Source organism: Orbicella faveolata, unplaced genomic scaffold (assembly GCF_042242905.1).
Source record: "Orbicella faveolata isolate gen_17 unplaced genomic scaffold, um_ofav_v1 contig_34, whole genome shotgun sequence".
Taxonomy (NCBI): domain Eukaryota; kingdom Metazoa; phylum Cnidaria; class Anthozoa; order Scleractinia; family Merulinidae; genus Orbicella; species Orbicella faveolata.
Window position 1 is genome coordinate 29,773,539 of NW_028301563.1, and position 20,412 is coordinate 29,793,950.

The following is a 20,412-nucleotide window of genomic DNA, read 5'->3' on the forward strand; positions in this document are numbered from 1 at the left end:
AAGAAAACAATGACAAAACGCTTTCTGTCCGTTTCAAAGTGGTGTCATTTTGGTCTTTTATAAAGCTTGAGCCACGCCCAGATATACCTTTCGCCCCTCCCCCCCCCTCCCCGGCCACACACACACATACATCCCGGGCATGACTATGTCTCTTAAAGGATCTCAATCACGGTATTTTGAGTTATTTTGGCCACATACAAAATTACCTTTAAATGGTAGGAAACCTGAAAATAACAGTTTAATAACATAGAAAAACACCAAAGACATAATGATTAACCATAAAGGAAGAAAGATGGCTAAGGATGGGGAAGATTAACACCGATTACAAACGACGAATTATTTGAAAAATTGAGGTAAACTTTTCAATATGCGCAAACCGTGACTGAGCTAACATTGCTAGCCTGACGTTGGGTTTGGTGTAGAGTGCACGTGTGTATGTCAAGTCTTGCGTGGACGCCCTGTTTAGTGTGATCTGGAGGGATAATTTTGTCATCTTGGGGGTGGTACATTGTCTACCATTGGTTGTGTTTTAACCTGGTGCCCAGTGCTAACCGCGCTTATGTGGGGTAAAAATGGGGTTCCACGTGTTAATGGCGGCAATTTTCAAATTGGTGTTTTGTTTTATGGAGCTCCTAATTCAGTTAAAAAACAAGGTATGTCCAGGTAAGTGCAATTGTGTTTTATAAAAGCATACATTACAGGATATATTGATCAAAATCACTCAAGTCAGCTCAGACAACATAGCGATATGCCGGCGATAGAAAGCAACATCAGAATGTTTGATTGGGACAGTAAAATTTTATTGATAGAAAGTCTTTGTTCTAAATGAGTGCTTGATACCGTGAAAAAAGAGTTGAGTTTGTAAAAAAAAAAACGGTATTATCGTAAGGAAATTTGCGTTTCAAAAAACGTGCGTTGGGATGCTGCTCTTGAAACTTATTAAAATTCAGACTTGCTCACGTGGGAAGGAGGGGAATAAAGCAAAAATCATCAAGTCCAGGTTGAGGGATAAATAAATAATTATTTCTTTTGTTTTATTTCCCTTGACCTCGGAGCCAAGTTAGAATTTTAAGATATCGGCTTCTATCAATCTGTACTTTAGTCTACTATTTATAAGCTTAATTACAGAGATTAAAAATTCGCAAGTACTTATAGTATAACTAATGTCCGTGTTAACCTTTACTTTAACGTATAAGCTTTCACGCAATCTGCAGAAAACTAAACGCCTTCAGTGATCTACACCGAGTGCAAATATGACGAGTGAAGTGAGTGAAGGCAGGTGGATCTTCGTGTATTCATACATGAAGCCATTCCACGAAATCGATCCAGTCCTTCCCGGTTTCGTCGCCATATTGAATTGTCACGCAGTTTATACTTTTGTTCAATGTTTGTTCCGTCCAAGATCAGCTAAAAAGTTAAAAATGGTGACAATAATTAACGGAGAAATTGTACAAGATAACGACCCTCGCGCTCAAGAGTTTCGAAACCGCGGAAGAAGGCAGGAACAACAGCAGCGACAGTCACAACAGCAATGGTCTCACAGCCAAAATCCACCTCAGGAACAACAAGGGGGGTCCATATTTGATCAACTGAATAACCGCCTGATCTCTGCCGGACTTCCTCGCTGGAATTTAGGTCAAAATGTCGTCGAACCAATCGTATCTGTAGCGTTAATTCTTGCTCTGGTACTGTTTGGAATTCAAGGAGTTTTATTGGTTGGCGTAGTGTGGTTTATAATGTAACAAAGTCGGCAGAGATAGGCAATGATGTTCATAAAATATCGTGGATGTGTTTACTTATTTTGTTTACATTCGCTCAGACACGTCAATGAAGGTATCAGTTCATTGGTGACCGCAAAACACCAATAACTGGACAAATTATTCAGGGCGAAACTATCATAAATTAATTTAGCTATTATAGAAATTGACGGCTACTTGTAACCGATATCGTAGGAAATCAGGACAGTGGCAAAGGCGTTTAATTTTGGATGCAGTAAAATGGAACAATGACAGACAGCCTAGGGTGTGTACAGTGTAACAAAAGCCTGGGTCGGCCAGTTACAGCATCTCTGTCAACCCTGGCTTTTACTAAATCAACTTTGTGTACTTTCTGATAACCATGGGCATTGTGAATGGTAAATGCGAGGGCTTGCCAAGAAGGTAAGACTACTGTTTTTCTTTGCAAGACCAAGACCTCGAGAGTGTTGCAAATGCAAGCAAGAGAAATTCTGACTCTAAGCTATTCAGATGTCATTCATGGAAACAAACATCCAAACAGATCGGGACTTCGAGGGTTTTTTGGTCTAGCAGGGAAATCAAGACTCCAAGACCGCTTGTGAAAGAATCAAGACTGCAAGATGCACATAACCACTAAACAAAAACGAGACAGCAAGACCCATGAAATATTGGACAAAAATGTTACAAGACCCATGGCCTTTTTTAGCCTAGTGCATATTAGCATAATTATTTCCACATTTTAGGATAATTATAAGCTTTATGCTGATACTGATATTGGCGTGAATTGCCAGCTTTATGAGCTACCTATGATCATTACCTGAAGAGTCTAGGATATGTTGCCCAGGAAAATAAACAAACCAAAACACTCCAACCACTTGTATCTGATCAAATCTTCCAAAAGAATTTATTGTGAGCTACGTAACAAACTAACTAAAAGGTAAAATAACCATCGCTGACTTGCAGCCTCAATACCCTATTACGGTCAATTAGTGACAACATATTAAATTATTTATACCAATAATATTAATGTCACTGACACTAATATCATTAGTGACAAGAATTTACTAATTGATAGCAGTCTTACATCTGGACATGTGAGATTTTGTCTGGCCCTTTCTATGTTATGTTGAATGACGGAGAGAGGGCCAGAACTGGACTATTTACTTTTATTTTTGTTAGTGTGAATCTGAAATTAAGACCCTTGAGACATAGATATGTTTAAGCATCAAAGATGTTGGTGATTAATTTGAAATTATGTTGAGAGATAACAATATCTGCACTGTGGCTTGTGTCATAGAAAATCCAGACCATGAGCAGGCTCTCGTGTCATAAACTCCCAAAGCGAAAAGCCTGTTAGTAGCACTTGAGCACAAAACTCAAACACTAGAGCCCGCTCGAGGCTATAGAAAGTTTCATTTATTTTTAAATGTTAACTTGCACTCAATAACGATAATTCAAATAAATATACAGAAGAACTCCGTCAACGTGACCAATTTGGACCATAAGATTGCAGTCGTATTAAAGGGATGGTTGGTTTGTTGCAAACAGGCACATTTCAGTCTGACTAAATCAAGGAAATATATTTTTGCTGTTGCCCTTTGGGAAAGTCGGAATGATTGTGTGTGGTAGCCCGGTCTTACCTGTAATATGTCCAAAAAGCATATCTTATTGCCTATTGCTGGCAGGTAACTTGGGGATAAAATCCACCAGCTGAAGTACATTTACTTCCTTCCCAAATTAAATGGGGAAGGAGGCTAATGTACACAGGCTTATAACTCTACTATCACAACAGAACAATCCATCAATGCATGTTTATTAGAACAGGTTTTTTTTTTTCTACATTGTACCAGGCTACTTCATAAGTTTGGTACCACTTCTGTAGACAGACCTACACTAGGCCTACACTCTGCTATCACAACAGAACAATCCACCAATGCAGGTCTATTAGAACAGGTTTTTTTTTTTCTACATTGCACAAGGTTACTTCATGAGGTTGGTATCACTGCCATACACTGGTCATGACAGTGGACTAATATGAGAGAGACACGAAAAAAATAGATAATATGCTTCTGCAAGGTCTGAAAACAGTTTGTGATTACATGGGAAGTGTCTTCCAGTTATGAGACTTGCATGTTTTCACATGAGTTTTTAATATTATAACAGTTATGTAAAGAGTCAGCCAGCCCCATAGAGTGTGTACCATTAAGCCAAAAAGTCCAGAAATTTTGGTTGAAAGTCAAATGCATGTTGAGTAATTTTACGAAAAATCTGTTCAGAAATTGACGACTACATCCCGAGGTAGTCCTCTTTTTCTGTTTGGAATGGAAGGGACTGGTGGAAATTTCCTTACTCTTTGCTGAATTTTCTAGTTTACAATCTTTCCTCAGCGGAAAAAAATTATGGGAAATCAAATTGTATGCGCCACATGGTTTGCTTGCTTTGTTGATTAATTTAATCAATTATTTCAATTAATTGATTTTTGGTAAAACCTTACCATTATTCCACAGTCATTCCACGTGGTGTATTCGGACAAAAGGTAAGCACCCCTTGTGTACAAAGTGATGGAGAAACAAGGAATTATCTTGATTCATCGATATAGTACCCTTCATTATCAAGAATGCATAGTTTTGCCAATGAAATTACTGCATCAAGCAAAAAGAAAAGAAAATTAAAATAAAAATATTATGATGAATATGTACAACACTACTGAATTGATTGTGATTGAGTTGTGCTTTGCATGAAATAAAGTACATTATACACTAAACTAAACTTAAATTCCTAAGTTGTAATAGATATTATCTTCTTTTCCAAAATAGCTTGGCTTTCTCATTTTGTCTGGCAACTTTCCAACACTTTAACTATCTTTTCAATGGCATGTCCACTTGTACCACTCTACAAAAAAAGTTTATCAACCATAAATATCAAGGTATTCTTAATGAAGAGGTGTATTTAGGATTAAATTCATGATGCACTGATGCATCCCTGGGTTCAAGTGATGCCCATGATGGGGCAGCTTCCTCAAACCAACAATAAATTTTAGTTTGAGGAGGAAATCTATAACCAAGTCAAACTGGGATAGTGGTTCGAACATTATTACTATATGGTTGCCACAGAAATCAGGTTTCAAATTCCCTTATTTTTCCCTGATAAAAATAAAATTTCCCTGACCAAAATTAACATACTGGTAGTACACAAAATGTCAGATACAGTAATGGCAGCATACCAGCCGGCAAACAGGCTCTTGGTGAGCCCAAATGAAGCAAGGGAGCCTGTAGACATTCTACTGATGCCACCGTTCTGTGATACCAGCTCCTGGTATCATAAAATGATTGGTTGAATTGCTAATTGTTGACATCTTTGAGATAAATATTTGACTGATCTTTGTAAAATTACACGACTCCTACAGTTTGTGACAATTGTGCATTTGCCGTTCTCTCTCTGGAGGGACAAAGTTTGAAATATTCTGTGAACATGTTGCTTACTTGCAATCTGTATTATGACTGATTTTGTTACAGGCTAATCGCCAAGGGTGGATAGGCACATCAAAAACAAAGTCTACAGGTTCCCCTGCCCCACCCTGATTGCTTTGCTCTCTGAATTCTTCTGTTTCGCACTTGCTGAATTTTTTTCCCATCCTTGCCGGGAGCCTGTTCGCAGGCTACAAGCATACTCCTCACAGCCATTCTTTTTCATTAAGAAAAAACAACATGGAAATCACAATGACCTGAAATGTTTCTAAGCCTTCAACGGTATTTAATCAGCAGAGTAATCATGTAAATTTTCCCACATTTCTTTAAAATGTCTACTTTCCCTCACTCAAAATAAAATTCCTGACTTTTCCCTGATCTTGAAAAATGTCTTAACCCCTGACCATTTCCTGATTTGTGGCTGCCCTGAAATAACTGATTTTTTAAACTTGCATAGATTTTTATAATTTTACTTCAATCCCTGTTTATTTCTTAGTTTCAGTTTTGTCTGAGATGATTTATTTTATTCAAAAATGGCTTCCAGTACAAACTGAATCAAGAGAGTAGCAATGGTTAACTAAAATTTCATTTCAAAAAGGAAATTTGGAGGAACGTCCAGTCAATGAAAACAGCACAGCATGGAATTATTGACTACTTACTGTGAGTTTCATGAAACGTAGAAATTTTCTCAAAACATTGACAAGAAGAGAAAAATCTCCTTCAGGTAAAAGGCCACGAACAAAGCACTGGTTTGCCTTTAGAAGTACAGAAAAACAATAATATTATTGAATGAAAAGATTCAACTAAATCATTTGCTGCATTGGAAGGTATTGCTTCCTTGGGAGTCACTGACATTTTGGAGATGACATCTAGGGTAGAATGCAAATTAATGTAGCTAAGAGTTTCAATAGATGGAAATTTCATAACAATCAATGTACAGTCATTTTAAGATGTATCACAAAGTTTTCACATCCACACATGGTTTTCAAGCAGGGAGATATATATTTACAATCTGAACCTTCCCATTTCTGGACCAAGAGAGACCTTAAGAGCTAATTAATGTTAAACAATTAAGTTGAAATCCAACTGCATTTATTAAACCTATCCAATGACTCCCTTTCAATTCCTATGTTTTTACTATTTCGTGCTACTGTAAAATACTATAAAATTTACAACCGAGTACAAGACCCTTTTCATACTAACTTCATTCTCCTGTAATATGCAGCCAAGAAGCAGAGCCACATAAGCTGCCACAACACTATCTTCCATGTGTTTTCCAGCCTTTTGTAAAGCTGTACAAAAAAAAAATTGTTTTATTATATATGATGATAGTAACAAAAACACAAATGGATAGGGTTCTGCTAGGAGTTACTAGTATCTTCTTGCACATCTTGTTATTTAGACATATCTTACGCGACCTCACTCAGGCTGCAAAAGATAAGTCTTGAGAGAGAATGGCATGATACAGGGCTAGCTGACAGAAGTTAGGGTGCAAAGTATGATTCAGAAATTATCCAGACCACCCAAAGGAGGGTATTGCAAATTCCAAGGTTGAGGGAAGGTCTCCAAAGTCACAATTTTTAAAGAAAACCCTGTACCAAAAATTGTTAATTTTCAGAAAGATTGGTGGGAGGAGGTTAAACCAAAACACCCTCTGTACTAGGGTTACAAAAATTTTCTGGAACAACAAAATGGACTAGTGTCACCTTCCAGAAGAGTAGCAAGACAGTGGTTACTTCACATTATAAAAACCAAAGATAAGACAGACAGACAGACAGACAGACATACAGACAGACAGACATACAGACAGACATACAGACAGACATACAGACAGACAGACAGACAGACATACATACATACATACATACATACATACATACATACATATACTTTATTTAACCTCGAATTTACAGAGACCTGGTAATTCCTTTGGATTGAGTATAAGGCTCCAAAACAGCTTTACCACTCTCAGCCTAATACACCATCAATATGCCATGAGAGACAAATTTGCCATTTCACAGTTGCACAGAGAACTGGGGCAAGTTTCAAATTTCAACCAACTGATATTAAACTGACACCACCCCATGAAAGATCAAATCATAATTTAGTCATTTGAGTAGTTTTGATGCTTTTAGGGTGAACAGAGACCAACTTATGGACCTTGAAACTTGGTTCAAAATCCATGTCTCTAATTTTGAGACAGCACCTCCCTCCCCCAAACCATTACAAACTGTTAAATGTTTTTAAAATGATTTCTGTGATACTCTTAAAAATGGGCAAACATAGTGATTTTCCTCTCATCTTAAAAGTATAGCTGCATGAAGGGATCGTACAGTTGTCACACAAACGTCACTGTCATTAAGTTTTGATTCACCAGTAACCTTGATCTTTACACCTGTAACAAACTTGTTTGTACTTTATAGGTGAATTAATTGTGTCAACTACAGGCACCTTCACCCATAACATGAAGGGTCCATCAAGCATACTCAGCCATAACAGGTTGTATGGGTTACAGCCCTTATTGACAGCCCTACGAAAGTGATAAACTAATAATGATCAATGGCCTCACCTTTCCCAAGTTGTACCTCCAGTGGAACTTCATCTTCTTCCTCTTGCACTTCTGCAGCTTTCTTGTTTCCTTCATCAACAGAAACATCGATATCTTCGCCACAAATCCATCCCATGCCATCTTTTGTTGGTTTAAAAGACTCTTGACTACTTTCCTCTGATTTAGTCATAAAATAATATGATTGTTAGCACTACAGTGAAATCTCCCAGTTATTTACATGTAAAGCAATTTTTTGCTCCCTTGCATGATTCCAGCTAATTTTGCAATGTAGCCTGGTGTCAATAAGGAGTTCCAATGGGTCAACTCCCACTGCTCCCAGCAAATCACTATCAATTTTTTATTTTAAATTTGTTAGGCCATGTGGCTGACCTTGTCGGGTTTTTGACTTGAGACCCCTCACTTATCTGGAACACTACCTTGGCAGACACATTTAAAGAAATTCTTACTGCCTGAGCAAGAAATATGCTCAATTTTTTGAGCCAATTTCCATTCCCCTGGGTTAGAAAATTAAGGATTCCATTCTGTTAAGAAAATAAAGTTGTTATACAGTTGTGTTGACATGAGCAATACATACCTGTCCAATGAATGTAACAAATTGACTGTGTTGTGTATAAAAAAAGTAATTTTATCATACTGTTCACTGTACAGTCCCACTTTCCCAGTTCAGTAGAAAACAACTTCTTAGCTCACATGAAGTAGGACTGGAAAAGTTGACATGAAGGGCCTCAGTCTATATCCCATTTGATAATGATTTGGTCAATCCTTATCACCTGCGTGATGGAGTTTGTATTAATAATTACCACGAGAAATTTGATTTTAATCACTCTGACTTATGCAGTCCATCGTCATTTACCTTCTGTTGATAAGCCTGATGTCATCTCATCTGTGTTCCTAGCAGCTTGTTCTCTAATGAGGAACAGCTGAACAAGGGCCTCAATTGAACTGAGTTGTCCCCCATGATCTTCTTGTTCTTGACTACTATCTTGACTCTCGTGGCAGGGGGAGGTACGCAGCTGAACCAGGGAGGCAATGTTCGGTTTACTCTCCTCCACTAAGTTAATCAAGAGTTCCAAGCTCTAGTGACAGTAAATCAACCAATTCTACTATTACTACATTGAAATGACACAATTCAGCAGAACAATGTGTTGGACCAGGGTGCACCAAAACCTCTGCCTAATGGTTGTTATAATTACAGTTCAATTTGACATACAAACAAGACAAAAGGTCTATTCTGCTTTACATTAATGTTTTCGCCTCGCTTGTATGCATTTTTCGACAAATGAATATTGATTTTGACCACAGACTCAACTGTACTAACAGATACTTTGACAGGGACAAGTAGTAATTGGTCTGGACAGGTAAATCCTTGACATGACTTGCCCAAGGGACAAGGAAAACACTTCAAGTACATACATGTATTGATGTACATGTAGTATGTACAATAGTGACACAAACTGAGATACACAGAATAAGATAATTATTTAACAGTATAATTCAGAATCTATTATTTTCAATTTTTGAACACTTACCAGGACAAGTAAGTCAAATCTCTTGCTCTCTGTAACAAACTGTGGCAACTATGAGAAAAATAACTATGATTGAAAGATGATTAAGTTTAGATAATTAGACCGCTCTGAGACAGGAGTTCAAATGAATGTCATGAAACCAAATCCAAAGTAATCACTCCAGCCAATCACAAAGGAAACAGACAATCCAATAAGCTACATGTAATCAAAACTCAGAGTAAGTGCATGAAGCTGACATGAGGTACGGGAAAACTTGTGGAAACCATAGTCAGGATTTGTTTGGGTTTTACAGTACTTCTGACTGCACGAGAAAGCGGCATGAGTTCTGTAAATTACCATAATGATATAACTTAGTGCCCTAACCACTTATTTTCTTTGGGTACCTCAAGGGAGGGTGCTTATTCAAGACAGGGCACTTATTGCTTTATTGAGAAACAACCGAATGTTCAAAACAAAACTTTAATACAGTAAAAAGGAACAATTATAGCAGAAACTGTAATAGTAACAAATATAAGGTGAATGTTCACTTAACATGAGAGAATTTTACTCTATTTTGACGCTGATAGAGATCATTCATTTGAAGGAACTATGCACTCACATGGACATAATAGTTGAGAAACTCAGACGGAGACCAATACGTGTGTGAGCAATTAGGGAAGATGAACCTCCGTTGATACGTATTCTGAAGGCGCTGTAATATCATAGTATTAGATAGAATAGGGACACTTATTGGCACACTCAAGTGCAGGGGGGGGGGCAGTTATTCGAAAAGGGGCGCTTATTGGAAGAAGGGTGCTAAATCAAATCATTACGGTACTGATAACAGACACTTAAATTGTTAAAAAAAATCCAATACTTAATTAAATCTACGTTTATGAAAGTTGTTGACTAACCTGTAGAACAGTCAACAGAAGTGATGAAAGAAAGTCATCCTGTTGACCAATACAAGAGCTGCCTGCCTCTATAGAATGAAAGGTAAATACATGTCTGGCAACTAAACAAAAAAATCCTGACTAATTTCTAAGGGGAAGTGTGATTTGGTTCTTTCCATTATGCCAAAAATTCCAGAAATTTCCGTTGCAAGGCAAATGGAAAGGTCTGTTTCAATTCAATCTGACCAGAATATTCAGGGAAGGAAGTCTACTTTCATCGGTCTGACCAGTCGGATCAAAATTTGACACTACATTTTGACAAACCAGTTCACTGCCCAACTTCTCTTCAGTAGATTTCACTCATGTGGGGAACGGCATAAAAAAAAGTAAGAGCCATTCCTCTCGCTTGGCCCAGTTTGGTAAGAAAAATAATGTTGTTCCATTTTTTCCTCCAGTAGTCCCACTGGTCTCGGACTCAACCGAATCAACAATAATAGCATTCACATAAAATGTAATAACTTTTGACCCTAGGAACTTACCAAAGTTGTGAGTCAGATTCAAGAAAACTTTAAGAATGCTAAAGAAACAATGTTCAAATGCCTTGTCTGGTTTTTTCTTGGCTTGCTTTGGAGAAACACCATGGTTGAGCGTGTTCAGACACAGTTGCAACAACCTAAAACGACATTTTAAACTCAGTCTATTAAATAAAAACTTTTGCACCATAAGAACTTGGTTACTGATGGTTGAAATGTTTTATATAAGCAATTCATTCAAAACTAATTTGAAAACTTGTCTCAACCTTAGCAAGGGCATTTTTTATTGGAAATAATTATGTCTGTCCTTAAAAAGTCAGCAACTACTTTCATTTACAGTGTTATAGTGACATTGTGTTTTTCCAGAAAATATTTATACCCACCCTAAAGAAGGACACTGGAAATTCCAAAGGGGTGAGGGAACATTAAAGCCTAGTAAATTTTTCCAAGAATACATGCATGTATAAGCTGAACTGAAAGGGGGGGGGGGGGGGGGGAGGATCATACCAAAACATGACCCTGGTTATAGGAGGGTATTAATATTTGCTGGAACGACACAATTTACTATTAGTTGTAATATATCATTTTAATCAAACATGAAAGACCATGTTTGACCACATTTCCAAACACCGAGAGGAGAGTTGAAAATATGACGCACAGTGGAGTATTTCTCACGAACTGCGAGGTGTTTAGAAATGTAGTCAAACACTGCCTTGAGTGCTTGATATATCTTCTCAATCGAAACTAAAACTAAGGAGAAAACGGAGAAATAAAATCGTAAAAATCTATGCTAATTAAGATCAGATATCCAAACACCATCACGGTCATGATTTCCTTTGTTTCAACTTGATGAATTATTAATGAGTTTCAGAAGAATTAATCAAGCTCTAAGCCTTTACCTGACCAAAGAAGTCACAAAAGATCCCTTTTCATAAAGAATCATGTACTCCTGGTTAGCGGAATGCTGGACTGTGACCTGGAGAGTATAAATGACTAGCTCTTGTTATACATCTAGGCTTAAATGTGGGTCAACTGGATTGATTGGTGAATTATCAGGATGAAAAATCTGTGCTAAAAGGGAAGGGAGCTTGTTATTCTTAAGAAGAGTGGCCAGACAATCATGGATATGTACATATCCAATGTAGGAAGTTGAAGTTCCAATTTTAAAACAATTAGATTAAGAGCTCGAAATTTCTATTGCGTGATATCACATATAAAAATCAAGAGCAAACAATCTAATTGTTTTAATATAAACCTATCTGCTATTCATTCAAAACTTTATCTAAATCCTCTTCAAAAACACTGGAAATGCAAATAAGTGGCCAACATTTTGTTGACAACTGCATGCTGCTAGACAACTCACTGTCTACAACAGAATACATAATAAGTAACATAGTCAATAAGAGAACAGCATTCATGATAGATCACAGGTAGATTTATAAATTATAAATGAATATGATTACCTAGCACTGTCTATACTCACATTCTCCAATAGCCTCATGCATCTTGTCATCTTTTTCACCTTAGCTATTGCTACACCCTCGTGTAATCTGCCATCGGCATACCTTGTTAGAAGGTTGTCGATAGTCTGAATTGCTAGACAAAACATAACAGTCAGTTAATAACCAGCAATAACAGTCACAACAGTCAGCAGATGATAACTGAACTTAAAGTTACCTAGCCCGGCAGTCAGTCCCACCATTACTTTGACAGGTTAACCTATAGCCAGGGCAGGAAAAAAAACCTTAAGTTTTCTTCACTTATGGCTTTTGCAGCGGAAGTGAAATTGTTTGGTATTTCATTGGTGTTTATAGATAATAAATAGGACATAACATGGCTGCTTAGATATACCAACTTTCTCTTCTTGTGTTGAATTTTTTTCTTTTTTTCAGCACTCGCAATTTCGTATCCCTGTGTGGCCATGTGATATCCTTTATATATCAGGGTTTTCAACAAAATTCAACTTTTTTGGTATCAACCTATGTCCATGATGTGATCCAGGCCTCGCAATACTCGAATCTCCTCTTTAAACCACTCCCCAGTCCTCTGGGACGTCAAAGACAGCATCGACTCACATATGAGAGAGGCAGGCTGTGATCAAGATAATTAATACTAACAGTTAAATTCCTTTCTCATCCATTATCCTTAGTTAGATAGGTTAAGTCAGCATATGAGCCCATCAGGCTGGCACTTATCTCCAGTTTCTGAAGGAAGCATGAAGCGACTACAGTATTTCTACCCCCTTCCTCACCCCACTCCACCTTACCGGATGGGATGCTAGTCCATTGCAGGGTTATCCCTCGGCATTAAATTCACTTGGGTAGAGAGAGGCACTCAAGAGAGTAAAGTGTCTTGCCCGAGAACACAACACAATGTTCCAAGCCAGGGCTAGCTAATGCAACTTACATTTATGTCCTCATCTCCTGCAGCGAGTAGTTCATCATCTGATCCACCTTGTTTTTCTAGTAATGTTCTAAAATATTAATTTATACATTAATTTGTCAATAACAGATCACATAAATTATCTCGCATTGAAATAATTATTAAACTGATAAATGAAAATGAGGGACACTAACCTCACTTTTGTGATGTATTGATTGTAATCCTTTGAAGACTTTGATTGCTGCTTGTTGCTGTCTGCAGCTAACAGCTTCATCATCAGCTCTGAAAATTATTGGTAGACAAACAACAAGGTCTAAGAATCAAAGGCTAGGAAATTCTTATGTTGGTCTATGACTTTCACATCCAAATATGGGCAAGTATGTTGACATTATACAGGTCTTGTTCAGGGTAGTCACAAAGTCTTGAAGTAATTGCTGCAAGTTACATTTCACAACTGCAAAACAGAAAGCCTTTCTAGTCTGCCTTTGTTTTGTGTAATATTAGAAATCTATGACTCCAAATGTTTTTTTTTTCCTTTTTTGAAACATCTGATCAACAACTAAAATTCTCACCAAGAACAGATCTGTCTAAATCAGCATTCTGTCGGTCTTGAGATAACATCAAGGTAATTGCTGATGTACAAAGAGCAAGACACTGAAAACAATCGATGATGAATGACATTAAATGAAGATACATTGTATAGAGCAGACACATGTACACATCAAGTACCTATTTGGTGGAGTGCACCCTACTTTCTTTATGTTTTTATACAGAGATTAGTTTGTGCACAACACCTCTTAAAGATCATGGATAGATTAGTACACAGGTCCTATTGATTGGTCAGAATCAGTTGCACATGTATAGTTGAGTTGCCAACAGTCAATCTAACACTGAGTCTGAAATATCTATAATTTATGTCAGTACCTCAATTAGATACCAGGGGAAACTCAAACTAATAACTTAGAATTGGCATTTTCAGTCAACTCTTGTTATTGTGGACACCCTCAAGACTGTCATTTGTTATCATCAAGAGTGAGAGTCCGCAATAGTGGGTAGGTAAAGTCTGCATTAAGCCAAGTAGCTCTTACATCAGGCCAGAGCTTAGCCCAGTTTCAGTAGCATGAAGCCACTAGGAAAATTTCTGCTTCCCCCTGGATGGGAAACTAGTCCATTGCAGGGTTACGCCCCAGCATTAAATTTGCCGGTACCCATTTATACACCTGGGCAGAGAGAGGCACTGTGAGAGTAAAGTGTCTTGCCCAAGAACACAACACAATGTCCTTGACCAGGGCTCCAACCCAGACCGCTCGCTCTGGAGTCGAGTGCACTAACCATGAGGCCACCGCACCTCCCACCCGCAACAGTGGGATGGAATGAACGAGACCCATTTTTGGGTTCGGAATTGTCACATATAATGTACACTGTTACAGGTATTACATACTCTTTTCAATTAAGATGTCCTGTTCCTTTAATTTTGTAGTACACATAGTCTTTTACTTTTATAGAGAATTAACTGTAATTAAACCTGGTGTGTATATTCAGGGACCCAATATATAATTGAGAATTATATTATTATATTTTAGAATATTTTATGCCATTTTATTATAACAAAATTGTAGCTAGTCACATTAAGGAAATCAACTAAACACCAAAACGCAAAACCCCAACTACCTCAAATAGCATTTATTTAAAACCTGATGTTACCGACTTGGCATTTTTTTGGACGAGATGTTTATTATGGATCTTGAATATAATAAGCAAGATACATGTATCATTTTACTATACCACAAGATTCTCAGTAATAAAATAAAAATAACTATATGACAAGGAGTTGGGAGAATTTAACACCTCTTCGTCAAGACAACTCTCACCTTATCAGAAGGTGCATCTTGAAGGGCTGAGAAGATTTTCGGTGCAATGCCATGGGCTCTTAGGCTCACTCTGAATGAGGGCTTAGAGCAATGGGACGCAAAGTCCAGTGCACTTAAGCACCGGGTCGCTATTGAACGGGATTGTTTGAGACCATCCAGCAGGTACTCCACATCATCAAAAAACTGAAGTCAAAAGACAGTCTTTGATAAAAGAACATCTAATTTCTTGTCTGAATAAAACTAATAATAATATTATTATGCACAAAAGGTTACTTAACAGCCTTTCAGGTGTTAAGTAATAGACTATTGAATAGTGAAAACTGTCCCGTTTGGATCTCACATTAATTTATGCAAATACAGCATGCGCCAAATTTGCTGGGACATCCCCCAACAAACACCCCCCACCCTTCCAGGGTGGGGCTAATACAACATATCAGGTACCAGGGTACCTTTCATGTTTGAGAAGGGGCTTAATATAGAGGGGTGGAGGTGGGGGGGCAACTATCAGGTTATCATACTACCACTCTTTTTTGTATGGTACTTTGAACGATAAAGTTTCTCGGCTAGTACAAGTAACAATCCCCCAAAGCTTGTGCATACTGTATGGAAATCTGTGCCGGCATAAAAGTGCACAGTTAAAATGAACAGACATAACAATTAAAAATACAGCTGAACCTGCTTTTTTCAAATTCTCAGGGGAATCATAAAATAGTTTGAAATAGTGAGAGTTTGAAAAAGCCAATAGTAAATATGTGAAGAACAAATTTAAGGGAAATGGTTTTGAGTTCGAAATAAGCGGGAATTCAAAATAACCGAGGGCGAATTACCGGGGTCTGACTGTAGTTATACACTATTGTCAATACACTCATTTTGCATTATTTAGGACACTTGTTGGTAGAAGGAATGTGTGGACTACTGAATATACATACAATTTAATGAAACTTACTTGCTGGTCTTCTCCAGACTCCAAGCATTCATGAACTTGTTTGACATTCTGTACGACAGTAAACAGCTAGAAAAAAAATACATGTTACAGTTGCTATATAATCAAATGGCACTCTTAGAACACTAAACTCCTGTTGACACACTTAACTAGCCAATCTTTAACATCCAACAGATTAATGCCATAAAATTCTGGTTATAAGCCATGCTAGCAGCAGGCTTATACAACTTCACAAGGGCTTTTGGGTGGGCTCATAAACAGGGGCTTATATGACCGCAGGGTCTTATAACCTTAAGGTAAAAAAAATGGTCCCCTTTTTGATAAGCTAACAAAACCAACATGTGGCAGTATAAGATGTTTTGTGTTCTTGAGAACAAGTAACACAGGGCACAAGTACACTGTAAGGAAACAAGTGTGCAAAGCGCTGAAGTACATGTAAGGTTCTTCATAAAAGGTTGGCACTAAAGCAGTGAGGTACACAAAGTAAAAGAGGGTTGAGTTGGGTTTGGGTTGGGTGGGGGCCAACTAGAACAGTTTTTTTTTGTACACATATATTTGGGCCTATAACATATATTTGGGCTTATAACCAGTTGGAGAGGGGTGGGGTGGGGGGGGGGGGGGCTTAAAATGGGAACTTTACAGTATTGCTAAATAAAATAATCTTTCTAAAGTGTAGATACCAGGCTGTCATAAGAGCCGCAACCCATAACACCTGTTACAGGTGAGTATGCTCAAGAGACGCACTTGATGTTACAGGTGAAATTGCCTTTTGTTATTATAATTCACCCACCATGTAACAAGTTTGTTACAGATGTGAAGATCAAGGCTACAGATGACTGAAAACTTAATTACAGGCCTGAATGCTACTCACAGGTTTCTCTGTTCTCTTTACTCTCACAACACTGGAAGAATCTTCCTCTTTCCTCCGTGGCCACGATGCAGAGCGGCCAAGATTTGGAACATCAGGAGATACCTCGTCCTGCGAGTCCTCACTGAAGTCAGCACTTGTTGGCTTTTCAAAAACAACAGTAAATATTGATTAAAACTATATGTACCAGAATGCTTGACAAGGCAGTACCCTACCCTTAAAAATATACATACCCTTCTGCTGGTGCCTACAAGTTTTACAAATCCCCCTGGATCTAGTCTTCAAAAAATCATGACTTGGTATTTCATCAGGTTAAACCACTTTACTGCTCCTTTCAAGAACATGCGGACTCTAAAATTCAAAGGGCAACCAACAAATGCAGTTTTGGCTACCATCAATCAAATATTCGGCGGCTCCTCTCAGCTTCCGACTATGTTGTCTGAACCATGCTCAACAATTTACTTTGATTATCGCGCACTCTGCAGTAGTGGGAAGCTGGGAGGAGCCCCCGAACATTTGATTGACGGTAGCGAAAAACACATTTGTCGGTTGAGCTTTGAATTTTAGAGTGCACATGTCATTGAAAGTCACAGTAAACAATTAACTTGTTGATCCCCATTGTAGTAACAGCGTATTGTAAAAACCAGAATGCTGCCACGCCAGGTGACAGTTCAATAGTGGTTTATAGTCTTGTTTGCGTAAGCTTCTTAGGGTGTTCTGAGAGGTTTGCATATTGCTCACCTCAATACAGCGTGTTTACCAGGGTTCAAAGGGGCACTGTCAGAGGAAAATTCTCAAAACCACAAAAAGAATTGACTCCAGGAAGGAGTCAAAACAAACCCCTGGCCACCTCCTTCACATCAAAATTTTTAACCAACAAGATTTTAAAAATGCTCTTACCAAAGCAGAAAGTCTTCTTGAAGATTTTTCTTTCTTTGGTGACAGTGACTTGTCATTGTTCTTCAGAAAACTCTTGAACGGTGACTGTAGAGTAGAAATGAAAGACAAATAACAAACGGGTCACATATAGTTATACTGAATTATTACTAACAGATTCTGTACTACGAAAGGACTAAAATGAGCTTATTGTATGATGTAACAAACCATTTCTACAGGCTAGTTTTCAGTTGCAGTCAGAGCCAGAGGAACAAGAACAACCAAGTGAAAGTCAAAAATCGGAATTATCCATGTGAGCTTGACGGAATCGGAATTGGACAAATCGGAACATTTCCATTTTTTTTCTGTATTTGGGTAGCTGCACTATTGTAAACAACGCATTGTATATTCTTTAGGTATAATTAGGCTACGATTAGTAATTATAATTTGTTGTATGTAATCTATTGTAGTTATGACGTATTGTAAGTATTGTAACTAGTGTTATGTCTTGTGTTGTATTGTATGTATTATAACCCAAAATGTTGAAAAAAAAATAAAAATTACAAAAAAAAAAAAAATGATGTAACAAACCATTTCTACAGGCTAGTTTTCAGTTGCAGTCAGAGCCAGAGGAACAAGAACAACCAAGTGAAAGTCAAAAATCGGAATTATCCATGTGAGCTTGACGGAATCGGAATTGGAAGAATCGGAACATTTCCATTTTCTTTCAATTCCACTTACAACTCCATTGCTTATGATCTAGTGAAAACTAGATTGTCAGAGTTGGAAGCAGAAGTGGAAGAACCAACCAATCCCAATGCCTGGAATTGAGCATTGTGATTGGTTTATTATTTGGCTTCTGCGTGTGACTCAGACAATCTAGTTTTCATTAGATCATAAGCAACAGAATCATTAGCAGAAACATTATATAACTCTACTTCTGACTCCGTCAGTTTGATTTTCAATAGATTATATCACTCAGCCCTTCTGATAAATACTCTGACTCCAATACCATCACTAGCGAAAACCAGCCTTACAGTGTAAATACGACACATCTGGACTGCTATTATATTAGGAGCACACTTTGTTTAAGATTCAACCTTACCATCACCCCTTACACCATGGACGAAGCTCTTGAGAACAAGATCAGTGGGAAGCCAATAAGATGAAGGTCAGCAAACACGAGTGGACTAGACCCTTCGACTAGTCCCCTGAAGACTTTACACGAAGGGACCGGTCGCAAGGACTTTTCCCACGAACAGTTCACACGAAGCGTTTTGAGGAACAAGTCGCAGGGACTTGACCCAAAAATTCAAACTGGTTTCAATTTGTGGGACTAGTCGCAGGGACCAAACTTTAAAGCAAAAATGGCCAGTTCACACGATGGGACTTGTCCCCGCGACTTGTTGCAGGCACTAGTCGCAGGGACTGGCCCCCCGTGTGTGCCGACCTTAAAGATGGTAGGAAAACATTTTGAAAGGGTTCCAACAGGAAGAAAAAAACAACAACTGGGTTGGTGGGAATTGATTTCATCCATTAAGGAAGGGTATTAAATAGCAGCTGGATCATAAATGGAACATGGCAGGGAGTCTTATTTTATTCGATTTAGTCGTTTATTATGTTTAAATAGTTAAACTAAGTGGAGGGATTTTTTTTCTTTCAGTGCTATTGAGAAAGTAGTTTAAACCATCATCGTAATAATCAAGATTATCCTTAGTTTACACATCAACAACATGGCTTGTTTTGTTTACAACTGTTTGTTTTTAAGCTACATGTAAATCTAAATTGTATTTATTATCACTGCGTTACTAAATTGTTAAATATTTTAAGCTTAAATATTTATGTTTACAGTTAGACAATTCAAAGAACGCATCTAAATGAGACAAGTTCCGTTACGTACCGCTGTGAGTTTCTTCCAACCAATCCTTCTTTCACCTCCTTGTGAAGAACTTTCACTTAATTCTTGGGAGCTGCTATAAGCTTCATCGTCAGTACTTTTATCAGTTAATTCTGTCGATGAAGTTCGGATTGATTGCCCGGTGGCGTTACCTCGAAATGTACTTTCTTGTGAGCTTGAGGCAGTCACGTCGTCTTCGTCGAAGGCAAACGGATCTCTCTCTTCAATCACTCCTAATTTTCTTCTTTTACTTGTCTTCGATGAATCAACAGCTGCCTCCTTTATGACACTAAGATTACTTTCCACAATTCTACTCGTCCTTGACCATGGAGACCTTCTTGCAAGCCTTCTTGTGAATGTGTTTTCCGAAGTAACGTTTGCTTTCGCATTCTCACTTTTTTTAATCTCGTCAAATTCCTTGGAAATTTTCGTTTCTCTGGCGCGATTTCGACCATAAGTCTTCGTGTCGTACTTCGGCATGAGTTCTATCTTGTGAAGAAAGATGTTTAGCGAGAATCAAGAGAAAATTTCGCTTGTTTTCGAGCGTGTGATCATGGTTAAAAGTTCTTCTCTGATAAATTCGTAATTTACCGGGAAGCCAGTCGCGCATATTGTTGCTTTGGTGGCCGCTGTCATTTCCAGCGGGCGCGAATTTATGGCGCGAAAACAAAGTGAAACATAGGCACGTAGTGCGTCCAAATACTTATTACGGGTTTTTGACTGGAGGGCCATTAGCCTAGCCTGGGCATTACACTTTTAGAAAGAAAGGGGGAGAGAGGCTGGAGAGAGGAGAAAAAAAAGCAGTATCCTGAGGGGAGGAGAGAGGAGAGGAAGGCAGAAGCTTTTCTCCTTTTCCCCTCTTCCTTCCCCTT

The 20,412-nt window shown here is 38.0% G+C and overlaps 1 protein-coding gene and 1 long non-coding RNA gene across 2 annotated transcripts; one reads left to right on the plus strand and one right to left on the minus strand.

Annotated features, from left to right (window-relative positions):
• Positions 1–1,342: 1,342 nt before the first annotated feature.
• LOC149105707 (uncharacterized) lies at positions 1,343–4,439 on the plus strand. The gene is made up of 2 exons (XR_016201318.1): positions 1,343–3,248; positions 3,285–4,439. It is a non-coding gene; the product is annotated as an uncharacterized LOC149105707 (long non-coding RNA).
• On the minus strand, positions 3,534–20,172 carry LOC110048705 (wings apart-like protein homolog). The gene is made up of 19 exons (XM_020754484.2): positions 19,544–20,172; positions 17,668–17,751; positions 16,771–16,911; positions 15,903–15,968; positions 14,957–15,139; positions 13,658–13,739; positions 13,280–13,367; positions 13,110–13,176; positions 12,683–12,794; positions 12,187–12,299; positions 11,603–11,679; positions 10,710–10,843; positions 10,192–10,259; positions 9,302–9,349; positions 8,626–8,848; positions 7,773–7,928; positions 6,407–6,495; positions 5,863–5,958; positions 3,534–4,628 (listed from the first exon to the last, which is right to left on the minus strand). The coding sequence occupies exons 1-19, from the start codon at positions 20,018–20,020 to the stop codon at positions 4,563–4,565; spliced, it is 2,370 nt and encodes a 789-aa protein (XP_020610143.2). The 5' UTR covers positions 20,021–20,172; the 3' UTR covers positions 3,534–4,562.
• Between the last annotated feature and the right edge of the window lie 240 nt (positions 20,173–20,412).

Coding starts and splice junctions, on each gene's coding strand:
- LOC110048705 (XM_020754484.2), bottom strand. CDS start 20,020: ATGCCGAAGTACGACACGAAGACTTATGGTCGAAATCGCGCCAGAGAA. Junction 15,140..15,902: donor AGTCTGGAGAAGACCAGCAA/GTAAGTTTCATT, acceptor TTTTGACTTCAG/TTTTTTGATGATGTGGAGTA. Junction 8,849..9,301: donor GATTTGACTTACTTGTCCTG/GTAAGTGTTCAA, acceptor TACTGTCACTAG/AGCTTGGAACTCTTGATTAA.